Consider the following 13,369-nt stretch of genomic DNA (forward strand, 5'->3'; position numbering starts at 1 on the left):
AGATATCTAGCTGCCATCAAATTCAAAATGAGCTAATATTTCTCATAAAGAAGGAAGATTTCTCACTTTAACCATTCAATATGTTTCCCATACCCTATTGTGAATAAAATATGGGTTTATCAGATTTGCAAATCATTGCATTCAGTTTTTATTACATTTTACACAGTGCACAAACTTTGCTTTACTTGCTTTCAACCAAAAGGTGGTACGGGTAAAACAATCCTATCAAATCTGGTAACAAGAATTTAACTCATTTTAAACAGCTGCTAATTTTAATCATGGATTGTTCTCTCAGAGGAGGAAAAATGAGGAAAAAAGGCAGCTCCGGCATGTAATCATGCAACCTTGGATATGGGTCACTCTGCAGCAGCTGCCCTCCATCAACAGCCTGCATGGTGCCAATGAACTGGAGCTGGTAGGTAAGAGACATCCGTTTCATCTGACTTCATGTAGCTCAGCAACAACCTCTTTCATTAACTTTCACCATGAAAACTTGGTGCAGAATAATCAGTGGCAGCTTTCTACGCTGTTCAAGAGAATATTTTCCCACCTGCATCTGTGTTTTCAGCAAATAATTAAAACCCTTTGTGTCAGTCTTTCAAAGATTTTCTCGCAAGAAATGAAGGAAATTTTTGCTAAACGTCAGCATTCACACAATATTTACATATGAGAGAATTGGATTTTTTATCTTTATGGATAGTTTTGTTACTTTTCTTTCTAAGAAGTCGGAAAAACAGGTATCACATAAACAGATGGATTACGCTGACATTCAGCTGTGTGAGACTGGCTGCCCAGTACAAGCATGGTCCCAAAGCATCCTCCTATTACAGATCAGATGAGCTGCAGCATCACGGGCTTGTGTATTCCTCTGTGGTTTCAAGAAGCAGGGGGGAGGATTCAATTTGGTGCAGTATGATCTAATCCGAGTCCTGCTGGGCGATAAGCTCTGCTGGTAGCGATGGCTTTCCATGGTTTCCGGAAGTAAGAGTAATAAAGCTCGGCAATAAGTAAGTTTACCTGATTCATGTCATTCAACAACTGACAGAGACTGCTGTGGGACAAGACTCCAGTAAGATGCGGGATGATCTAGAGCTGACCTTGGACCACAGATAGCTTGCAGATAGCATGTTTTTCAAAGCTCGACCTCTGTAGATCACTTATACACCAACATTATCCTGCTGTATGCATACATGCGCTGTGAAGACAGAGAGATATCAAATGTATGCGCATCTGGCCACTCCTTTGGAGATGCCAGACAGAAGAGGCTGTCAAGGTGTTGCTTGAAAAATGATATATTATTGGCGTCATTAAAAGGAGCTGGCTGAACAGTAATATGAGTAAGTAGCACTTTATCAGCAACAGTGTATCCAGTTCTTTATGCACAGCAGCCCTGTCGGAGATGTGGCATGTGCTTGGCAGAGCGTGTGAATTGTTCTGAATGTAGATATTAATCAGGATACGGTGTTAGACAGCTGCCACCCTGGGAGCCCACAGCTCTGGTGTCAAATCCCCTTCAGTGATCACAGAAGAAGAGGGATACTCTGCACTGGGAGGGTGTGTCCCTAAGCATCACACAGTATGCAATTGATGTTTTGGCAGATGCCCTTGTCACAGAATATCATAATGCGAGTGTGAATCAGTACACAGCTCAATCTCCTGTGTATTTTTTCAGAAGCAGCAGATACAGTGTTCCCTGGAAGGACCTGCTGTGATGCTGCCCAATCGGAATATCGCTCTGATGTATTGCAGGAGAAAAGCGAGGTAAAAGTTAATCTCGCTAGTAGAAAACCAAAGGAACAGGAAGAGGGACAGACTAGAAAAGTTGATAGTCTTTGCTGTGGGGCACACATTAATTTAGTGGACGTTTTATGACCACATTCTGATCGATAGCACATTTAGATGGAGCGTGGGGCCTTGGGTCTGGACTTAATTGTTCTCTGTGCTTCTCATCACTTCAGAATGCATTTAAAAAATCTTTCCATTCAAAGGTTACGCTTAATTGCCCTCCATGTGTGGCGAGGTAAGAGATTAAAAGTTTGCTAGCATTGCAGGGAGCAAACACATTTATAATATTTGTCTGAGTAAAGTTTGGGAGGAGCATTTTCAATTTCAGGGAGAACAATAAGTGGTACCTTTTTTTTATGATTATTGTTGTACACTTATCGGGGCTCTTCAACACACACGGTCAGAACCCAAAGCTAAAATGTGTTTGTTTATTTTATGAAGAGCAACACATGACATGTGCCTCAATCACAAACTCCGAGGGTGGTTATGTGCAGCCATTGTGAGCAATACTGCATGAGAAACAACAGGATGAACTCCCACTGCCCACTGTAGAATTTAATTAACAACAGTGGGGACTCTTTGCACCTGTAAAAATCAGCCTTCCCCAACTCTCTGGGTTTACCCTCTTTGATTTCACGTGCTGGAGCCCTGCAGGTCTGATAATCACAACTGTGTGCGTGTGTGTGGCCTTTTTTGTTTTTGCTTTTTGAGTTTATTAACAGATGCCGTGAGCCGATGAAGAAATTAAATGAAAGCACAGTAACAGCGGCTGGTTTGACGCAAAAAGGCAGTGTTTTATTTGGGCACGAGGTTCTTTGAGAGCATTGTTCCGAACATTTAATTTAGGTGGGTTAATGTTGATGGATGGAAGTCGTGGAGCAACAATTATCAGGCTTTTGAATCAATTAAAAAAAAAACCACACAGATCAGGACACGATGAAGCACAATCGTCAAACAAACAAACAAGCAAACAAAACCCACACAAAAACAGCAACAACTGAAAAAACTTAAACAAGTTCTAAGTAATAGTGCCAGATGATCCTCCATTCATTCTGACTAAATCTACTGAGTGTAACAAATAAATGTGAATGTGTCCTACCAAACTTGTAGCAAAAAACAAACAAATAGCATCTCTTTCTCAAAATGTTTAATCTTCCAAGGTCAGACAGTGATAGATCTCTACCCTGAATCTATTCAAATAAGCTAGTTACATTAAAATGCCTTAAAACATTAATCAGCATGAATAAAAACCAGTAATTTTACTGCATTTATAATTTAGATTCCAACAAACTACTGAAAGAGCTACTGTATAGAAATGGAGCTGCCCGACCCAACAGACTGCCTGCAGCTTGCTGTATCACGCAGTCAGCCTCTGAGAAGTGTTTAAGCTTTAACTAAACTCCAATCTTCTCATTTAAACACTACGCGTTAGCCTCGAGTGCCCTGGTGGGGGTGAACTGTTACACACAAAGACACACTGACACACCCAGAGAAAAGTAGAATAAAAAAAGAGATGACTAACCTAACCCACCTGAGCTCGGCTCACAGGGATCAATGTCCTCGTCATCGCTTGGACACTCGGCTGATGCCACCAGCAAGTCGTCAGTTGTCTGAAAAGAGAGAATTACACAGAGGAGTGGTGAGGGCACGGAATACTTAGCTGCATCTATGGGCTGAGAGGACTCCCACTCAAGTTAGGTTAGGTTAAAGAGAGCCAGGCAGTTGAGATGTGAATACAAGTGGCTAAACTAAACTTTTGGACTGGTGAAATCATCTGTCAACACAGGCACGAGCTCCCCGGCGCTGTAGCAGCTGCTACGCTGCTTTCCAGGAAGCGCTGTCTTTACATAAATGAGATCAGATTATTGGGGAACAGTGGGGGCTGAAGTTCACGGCACAACTGTCGACTCACATGCTCAATTTGCTTTTCATTGTGTAGCTTTGCATAGCACTTCAAGCGATTGCTGAGAGCCATCACAAAACACCTCTGACATTTAGAGGACAACCAGCCATGAAAGCTTAAAAAACAAAAAGGACATAGGAAAACAAAAGCCAGCTCAACACAGGCTTAAATCAATATTTTCTTCTTCTTTCTTTCAAAGCAATTCAGTATCTCTTTTTACAAAATAAGGATCCAAAATAAACCAAATCGTGGCATCTGCTGCCACATCGACTCTTATATCAAATCCATTTCAGACTGCTTTCAGCGCACTTCCTCACCTGCCAAACACGATACATTTTACCGTCCAGGAAAATGGGAAAGGGCAAACAATAGACCAGAAAAAAAGTACACTGTAAAACATTATACTGCAATGTTCTTTTATAGTCTTGCTTCAGGCCATTTGATCAGCTCGGCGTTAAAGGTCATTTCATTTAGGCATGGCGGCGTCTTCAGGGCCAGGTTAGATTTTTTTCTTTGTGGTGTGCTGCTAAGCAGAAAAACCTTCTCTTTTATATGTGGCATTACATCCTCACTTATCCTTTTTGGACTAATAATTTTAAGCCTTTAAGTGTACTTCCTAACAAGCCTTACTTTGTTCATACTGCAGGGGTTTGCATGTGTGACGGTGACAAACCAGACAAAGGAAAAAAAATGGGCAAGGAATGAATCAGGGTCCTAAAAATGAAGACAGACTTTGGCTTTTATCAAATTTGCTCTCTTATTTCACCGATGTTCTAATGCGCATTCAAAATATTTCGGCAAGTTGGATTAGTATCGACTCATGTTAAGGAAATTAAAGGTGATGTCATTTTGCTTAACATCCATTTGGCCGCTCATAATGTGATTCTATTGCGACTGTAACATCGTTTTGACATTCTGAACATGGACCAACATCATCTTTACATAATAGACCCGGAAATGATAGATCAAACCCATTAAGGAAGTTGTGGCGGAGGGCTGCTTTTGGTGCATCTGTGTTGGGTGAGGCCCGGGGAAGCCGTCCAAATGTAAATTTAATTTGCTGCGCATGAGGCTGATATACAGTGTCGGCCATCCAGATGGCAAAACCGCCGGATCCTGGAGTGCCACATCCATCACTTCAGCCTTGTGATTTGTTTTTCCTGGCGGGAGATCTTGACACTCTGCACTCACTGGCAGAGGTACGGGAATCAAGGAATCAATACTGCCTCTCTCTTCCCACCTCACCACTCTCTTTCTCTACTGCTCACATCCTTTTTTCTCCTTTCGCTCTGTCCTTTAGGTTTATTTGAAACCAAGGAGGAGGAAGCGATGTAATGTGGGTGTACTAGATGTAGGTTAACTCCCCATAGGATAACCTAAGCGGAGGTGTATGCCCGTTCATATTTATACGTCTCTGTCTCCTCATTCAGGCTAGAAGGATATAAAAAGGGGGCTTAAACTACATCATGACAATGAAATCCACAAAAACACAAAATCGTTTAGATTTCCATTACAAACTAATCTTAAAGACAGAAAGTCAGTTTTTTGATGACATGGTGTCTTTTGTTTTGTTTGTGACTTTTTGGGCATGTCACTAAAGGGTTTGCAAATGAACAAAGTCTGATTTAGACTTAAAAATAAAAAACTGACCCTCCAAGGACAGCCAGGAGGATGTATAAGCCACGTCCATTTTTTTTTTCAATGAATCTTGTGTGTGCTGGATGTGACGTATGGCTCTGAATCAAAACTGAAATAAATTCACATGTTACTGAGCATCAGTCTGCCATCCCGGATTAGTGTGTAGGTCAACATTTTGATGTGGTCATGACCTGGTTGAAATCCAATAACATTAGCAATTTATGGTGTCTTCCACCAATGCTTGCCTTCTTTTTCACCCGTGACAATTCAACACGGGCTATGTGAGAGGCTTACATGCAATTTAGCCACTGTGATGAAAACTGACAGGTAGCCTGGCTGAGAAGCCAAAAAAACCCCAAACTGAAATGTCAGTATTTTATTTTATTTGTTCCCATATCTATGGATATGGGTGTCCTTGTGATTATTTTGACCATTCGAGGATTTTGAGTTCAAAATAACGCTACTGTGGGTTTCCTAGTCGAAATGGCATCTTTGTCTGAAGATTTCTAGAAACACTGTGGGCTTCAGGAAGGGTTTCATTAGCTCAGGAGTGTCAGGTGTACTGATGCAAACAGCATCATGCCCAAAGGAAAGATGCCCCAATAGATAAGCGTATAAACAAGATGTGCCTGTAGTTCACTTTATGAAGGTACTTCTAAAATGCTAAAAGCAAAGGCTCGGGGCTTGGAAGGCATCATTAATCTAGTGGTAAAGTGCTGAAGCCACGGTGAACCTACAGCACAGCTCATTTATCTGCCTCTGCTCAGAGCAGCAGAGCGCACACTTCTATGAGATGTACTAAGAAAACCTGGGGAGACAGTTGGGACCACGAAAAACACAAAAAGAGGAAGAAAGAGAAACACTGTCAAGAGAAACCTGCCTGTAGTGTTCATACCAAAGTGTATGAAAATGTTGATCGTTTGTAAGTGCAGTGCCATTTCCACTGCCTTAGGTGCCGCTGGGAGTTTTATACACAAATACATCTTGCTAAAGCTTTCAGAGAAGTAAAGCTATCGACTGACCTTGGCTCACGCACTGATTGAACCATCAAAGAGGATGCGGACCAGGAAATTCCAAACTGACTCAGCCAAAGGCACGTTGGTGCCTTCTTTAGCAGTGTCATGCCGGTTTTCGATCTTTGAGGATTGATAACGGTCCACCTTAATGAGATGTCCAAGCCAAGCCGTGCTCTGCATGTGCTTTCTAAAGCTTGGTCAGCAGTCTTGTTCCGCAGGACCTCTAGTTATTTACAACCACACAAACACTAACTTTTTCTGTTCCTTCAACTTCACTATGGTGTATAATCCCAATCTCTAAAAACTACTATATGGAGTAGGTTGCCTTTCATTTGTACACATCTAAATTGAATTCCCGTTTTCTCCCTCTTAATCCCAGCCTGTGTGGAGAGAAAGAGAGGGTGGGAGGGATGGAGGGGAGGGCTGCTCTTCAGGGAGGCTGCTGTGTGCTGCTGCCCCAGTGCTGGAGAGCAAGAGACACCTTCTCTGTGATAACCTGTCGGCACGTCTCGAGGGAGAGCTGCGGGTTTTCACATTGTTTTCTTTCTGGTCTAATTTGATGAATGCTCTCTGGCACACAACATGTCTCTTTGGAGACAAGCTGAAAGTCAGGAGGACACTGAAGGCATCTGAAGGGTTTATCCAAAGCATGCCTCCGCTGTCCTGGTAATGTATTCCACTGAGGATGCTGCTGTTTTCTGTTCCCTTTCTGTTTTTCAGTATTTTCTCCAGTAACTTTTTTTTCTTCCCATTATAAGCTCGTGTTTTGCAAATCTTTCTCTCTCCCTTTTGTTTTTTACATATAGTCTGTTGCAAAAATAAACCTGATATTTGTTACTGAGTGTCCGTAATCTGTTGCTTATTAAGATCTGGTCTTAATCCAAATACTTTCTTTTTTCACCCCAGAATGCCAAAAACAAATTTCTATCTTGATTAAAATATCACAGAGAAAACATTGCTTTGCTACACATAATCATTGCACACAAAAGCTTTGCTGTTTGTTAAACTGCACAGAAACCTGCAGATTTTCCCTCATAACTAATCTTCGCCTACATCTGTTCCTTCATGCTCATATTGCATGCGATCCATTAGATGCAAGCAACCTACTGAATAACAGTTCCCATGGGCTGTCACTATTTTCAGATAAGACCATACAAGAAAGAAACCACTGACAGCAGAGGTGGATTGTGTGAAATTCTCTCTACCCGACAATACTTCTAGTTTTTGTCATACTACTTAATAAGAACACTTTATTCTAATCCAGTCTTTTATCCCAACAAAGTAGGTTTTAATATTTTTCAGATTAGAATAAATTGAGCTTCATATTTTGAGAACATCAGTATAATGCAAAACATGAATTTCATATTTTTTAACCTTCACTTAGTTGAAATATAAAAAGACTACCACAATATTTTTTCATGAAACTGCAGGATGATTTTTTTCTTCATATTTTCAGTCAAATCAGCAGCTTGGTACCAAACTGTTAAAGAGGGGGGGGGGGGGGGGGGGGGTCTCTTAGGGGTGACATGCTTTATCCCATCCCCCTTCAACAACCATTGGAGGATTTCGAGCCCCACTTGGGAAGCTTTGCAAAGCACACCAGCTGTTTTATGAGCATTCTTGTGAGGCATTGACATTTGATGTTATCCCTTGCTTTTTAAATACATAGACGTACTCGCTTGTTGTGACTTACATGCAAGAGAAGCACACAGGGAATAATAGCACAGCAGTCAGATTGTTCTTCTTGCCATTGTAATTATTATTATTTTTATTTTGACTGCTACCATACCATACTTATTGCTCATACCACACTTATTTCTTTCAGTTGTGACATCTACTAATAACTTTGAATAATCATACCAAGGTTTTCTACTTGATGAATCTGGCATTATTAAGGTTCAAATTGCATTTCATTTCCCAAAAATAAAATAAAAAACACTGAAGAACCACTGAATTAAATACAGGGAGTGCAGAATTATTAGGCAAGTTGTATTTTTGAGGAATAATTTTATTATTGAACAACAACCATGTTCTCAATGAACCCAAAAAACTCATTAATGTCAAAGCTGAATGTTTTTGGAAGTAGTTTTTAGTTTGTTTTTAGTTTTAGCTATTTTAGGGGGATATCTGTGTGTGCAGGTGACTATTACTGTGCATAATTATTAGGCAACTTAACAAAAAACAAATATATACCCATTTCAATTATTTATTTTTACCAGTGACACCAATATAACATCTCCACATTGACAAATATACATTTCTGATATTCAAAAACAAAACAAAAACAAATCAGCGACCAATATAGCCACCTTTCTTTGCAAGGACACTCAAAAGCCTGCCATCCATGGATTCTGTCAGTGTTTTGATCTGTTCACCATCAACATTGCGTGCAGCAGCAACCACAGCCTCCCAGACACTGTTCAGAGAGGTGTACTGTTTTCCCTCCTTGTAAATCTCACATTTGATGATGGACCACAGGTTCCATTAGTTTTTCTTCTTTTATACCCTTTCTTGCCAGCCACGCTGTGGAGTACTTGGACGTGTGTGATGGAGCATTGTCCTGCATGAAAATCATGTTTTTCTTGAAGGATGCAGACTTCTTCCTGTACCACTGCTTGAAGAAGGTGTCTTCCAGAAACTGGCAGTAGGACTGGGAGTTGAGCTTGACTCCATCCTCAACCCGAAAAGGCCCCACAAGCTCATCTTTGATGATACCAGCCCAAACCAGTACTCCACCTCCACCTTGCTGGCGTCTGAGTCGGACTGGAGCTCTCTGCCCTTTACCAATCCAGCCACGGGCCCATCAAGACTCACTCTCATTTCATCAGTCCATAAAACCTTAGAAAAACCAGTCTTGAGATATTTCTTGGCCCAGTCTTGACGTTTCAGCTTGTGTGTCTTGTTCAGTGGTGGTCGTCTTTCAGCCTTTCTTACCTTGGCCATGTCTCTGAGTATCGCACACCTTGTGCTTTTGGGCACTCCAGTGACGTTGCAGCTCTGAAATATGGCCAAACTGGTGGCAAGTGGCATCTTGGCAGCTGCACGCTTGACTTTTCTCAGTTCATGGGCAGTTATTTTGCGCCTTGGTTTTTCCACACGCTTCTTAAATTAAATTAGATTAGATTTTGAAAATTTAAAGCCTGTTTTTAAGGCTACATCGTGCTACCTGGTGGCTAGCTACAGAGCTATTGCAAGGCTAATAAATTATTCTCAGCAAAAATTCCTGTAGCATCATGTAGCAGGAAGTAGACTCCAAAAAAAGACCAAATTTCAGTCAAAGAACATCTGAGGTGAGCCCATCAACAGCACGAGATTAATACACTGCTGCAGGTGATGGATTACTCAAAATAAAAAAAGTTAATTTCATAACATTAATGTCCACACTGAACTCACAGTCGACCCAAAAGTGACTGTTTTATGAATATATATATCTGAATATGTACTGTGAGCCCATAGGCTGTAGCATACACCGTGTGGTTTTTAAAACCTGCTTAACTGCACATGAATAGTGCTAATAAAAAGCCAGAGAAGCCAAGAATGATCACAAACTACTTTTTTTGGGGGGGCGGGGGATTAAATGTATAGTTAAATAAGATCAAACACAAAGCATCACACAATGTTTAAAAGACGAAAGCCTCAATCAGTACAGTAGACACTTTACCCCCGGGCCACAGACCAGTACCAGTCCATGAGTCATTTGGTACTGGGCCGCGAGAGTTGAGGCTCGGGTGTGAAATTTATGGTTTTCAGGGTTTTTATCGGTTTTCAGCATTTTTTTTTTTAATCATTTTTTATCATTAACTCGGTTTCCCTGGGTCTTTTTTTCTTCTTTTTTTGGTACTGGTACTGGTTTTTATTTTGTTGTATTTATCCGCGACACCGTAAAGGCCGGACATAAATTGTCGGACATAAATTGGTCGGTGGTGCATAAAAGGTTTTGGGACCTCTCTAGTGTATACAAACAAAAAGCGTATCCTAAAGAATCTGAAATCAGTATTGTCTGCATGATCCTGCTCACAACAATGTGCAATTATTTCCCGTGCTCACGCTGACATGCTTTACACTGACAATGGCCTGCTAGGGTCCATAACTGGCCAGAGTTGTTGTGTGCACAGACTAATTGGGAGGAGTTTGTTGTCCTAAGCTTCAGTCTTGCAGCAACACATCATTAGTGGCGCAGTGAAAGAGGCGGAAGAAGGCGACGGGACAGCAGATAGAAAGGCCTCGTAGTTAGAAATGGGATGAAGAAATTACTCCCCATTCTTACATTGAGCCCAACGCACCTAAAGGCTCAGTTGTTCAAAACTACACAGTATAAAACTCAAGTAATGTCTAGTACTCTTTGTGATCCAGGCACATACTCTGTATTTACCCATGGCAGATATCACACTGCAGCAGCAGGTCTTATCAGAACGCCTGATGACATCCAAGTATCTAACTTAGCACCCTGGAACTAGGTCGATGTTGATGAATAATTTAGTCCCAGATGCTCAATAGATTCCAACTGAATAATGAAGGCGTGTGGGCCTCTCAGACTGTGAGTTCAGCTCAGTGTATTGCCTGGCCTTCGCCCACACTCTTCCTACTGCTGGCCTGCCAAGCTGTCAACCTCGTGGACTCGCACAGATACAGACTCGCAAGGCTGAAAGACAATGGAATGGCATTATCACTATTGCAGCTGTGCAGCAAACACTGGTGGGATAGGTACTGTATAAATTCTGAACACCGTGTTCCTGACATCTTGATCTTTAACAGCTATTTAAGAAAGGCGCTGACACAAGGGTTACGTGGTGATGCCACAGTTTGCCACCGTGCCTCACAGTACAGTGATGAACAAAAGAGAACAAATACCTAAGGAAAAAGTGAGCTGTTTATCGATATACAAAATGGATATAAAAATATACAATTCATTAAAGTTTTTAGGCAAAAGTTAATTTTAAAAATATATCCCATCCTCATAATTTTATGCTAAACAAAACCGGCCTTAAAAGCAATTCTGACTTTTTTAACATCACCTAATTTAATGAACACAGAATCAAAGCGTCACATCGTGTAATTGTTCAAAGTGATAAGCAGTAAATCGAGACTTTATGCAATGGCTTTCATAATTCTTTTAAATGTGAACAAGATTTGTAAAGAAAAAAAATCACCTTACAGGACTTTTTAACTATGGCTTTGATTTGTTGTATATTCCATAATGTAAAAAATGGCCGTGGTGGTAAGCTGCATGTCTTTCCTTGCTCTGTTTTGAGACGCTGTGCATTTCTGAGAGAAAGGCTTTGCTTTACTTAAAACGGAGCAGCTGCTGCTGCAACTGGACCTCGGGCTGAGTAAGGGAGTGTCATTAAAAAAAGAGTGGTCAGAGGCTCTCCCGTCTCCTCCCCTGGTACCCACATGTTCCTGTCTTGCCATACATCTTCCTCAAGGCTTACAATGCTGCATCCCAGACAACTGAACAAGATGCTGGGAGGCAGCTTCACCCTCCTGGTGCATCCACCGCGTGCAGTGTGGAAACACGAGTACAGCGTCACACGGAGACGTGCACATATTCTCAGTTAAGATGAACTCGGAATAGGGATTTAAAAGCTTTTATTTGGTTATTATTAAGGCATGCATGTTAGTGTTCTCATTGCATAAGGACAGTCAGGGGGGATGGACATATTTAGCTACTAGAAAAGCAATGAATAAGCGAGCAGTGGCAGGTGAACTTGGAGTTCGGTCAATAGAACTACAACAGCTTCTGCTGTGTAAAACACAGGCTGCATTTACGAGAGTGATGTGCAGGAACACGAAGGAGCTAATGCGTAAAGTGTAAAGGTGTACAGTACAAGACAGTGTAGATATGAAGTAATTACAGAGCTGCTTTAAAATGTACACATGCATCTGCCCTCATTAAACATACTGCCTCTCAGGGACCCGAGAACACTGCGGTGAGATGACTCCTTTTAATGTGGCTGCTCGAAGGCACCGCTTTGTAGATATTCCTCAAGCCCCCCCCACACCCCCCCCCCCCCCAAGGACCCCGTTCTGCTTATTTCCCAGAAACAGTCATCTGCACGGCCCTCAGAACTTACCGCAGCGCGTGATATGGCTCAGCCACCAAAAAGAACCAGGAAAGTTGTGGCTGCGTGGGAGGAGACATGAAGTCCATTTCCCAGTCAGCGTCTGCGTCACACTCTCACCATGTCAGTCACTGACTCAGAGTGAACCATGTGTGACTGGTGCCTAATTCATCCCCCCCCCAGACAACATCAGACATCCTGCACGACGTACGATAAACAGTTGATATTTTGATTCCAATTAAACATGGTGCTTGTTTTTTTATTACTGGAGACGTATAAATAATGTGCACACAATATGGACGGATGCCTGTAGTCAACTCACAGCGCTGAGAGAGCGCATATTGAGCTGCTGCCATGTAGTAGACAGCTCCGAGCCGATTACACGGGAGAAGGCTGGATGCCTTCTGTTAGCTACATGCTCTAAATGATAAAATCTTAATATGATATTCATAAGACACTATCTGCTGCTATCTGCCTCCTACGCTCCCCCCTCATGTTCTCTCATTTCTTCTTTCTCTTGCCTATGCATAAACAGAGCTCCATAGAAGTATATTACATGGTTGACTTTGTGCCTCCCCCTTATCCTTGCTTTCACACTTCTCAGATAAATGAAATCTGTCTGCACTGAAGCATTTTTCCCTCTGGATGCCCTGATATTTTCGTTATCTGAAATCGAATCTGGAGCTCTGTGCGTGCCTCTACCTCGCCTTGGTAGTAATCTGGCCTGAGAGCAGGGAACTGCCCAGGAGGAATATCATACACTAAGGATAAGCTGAGGAATAAGGGAAGCATAACAATTACCAGAGAATGGCTTGTAATCACGGTGCTTTCTATCTAAATGCTAACCACAAATGCTTGTGATTGTGGGGAACGTAGTTTGTTTCAATCCGAAGAGACCATACAATTCTTCATTTTCATATTTTCCTCAAAGTCTAAAAATAGATGGCAAAACTAAGCGTGTGCCT

At 41.7% G+C, this 13,369-nt stretch overlaps 1 protein-coding gene across 30 annotated transcripts in view; it reads right to left on the reverse strand.

The window, feature by feature from the left end:
* The window catches only part of LOC113034636 (neurexin-1a), a 258,027-nt gene that overhangs the window by 10,582 nt on the left and 234,076 nt on the right, over positions 1-13,369 (reverse strand). For 22 of the 30 annotated variants that reach the window (XM_026189409.1, XM_026189380.1, XM_026189397.1 and 19 more), the window contains one exon: positions 3,308-3,395. In XM_026189409.1, coding sequence (XP_026045194.1) covers positions 3,308-3,395 — 88 coding nt within the window. The remainder of the gene's footprint in view (positions 1-3,307; positions 3,396-13,369) is intronic. The other 8 variants (XM_026189404.1, XM_026189393.1, XM_026189391.1 and 5 more) reach the window with 1 other exon arrangement.

Source organism: Astatotilapia calliptera, chromosome 13 (assembly GCF_900246225.1).
Source record: "Astatotilapia calliptera chromosome 13, fAstCal1.2, whole genome shotgun sequence".
Lineage (NCBI taxonomy): Eukaryota > Metazoa > Chordata > Actinopteri > Cichliformes > Cichlidae > Astatotilapia > Astatotilapia calliptera.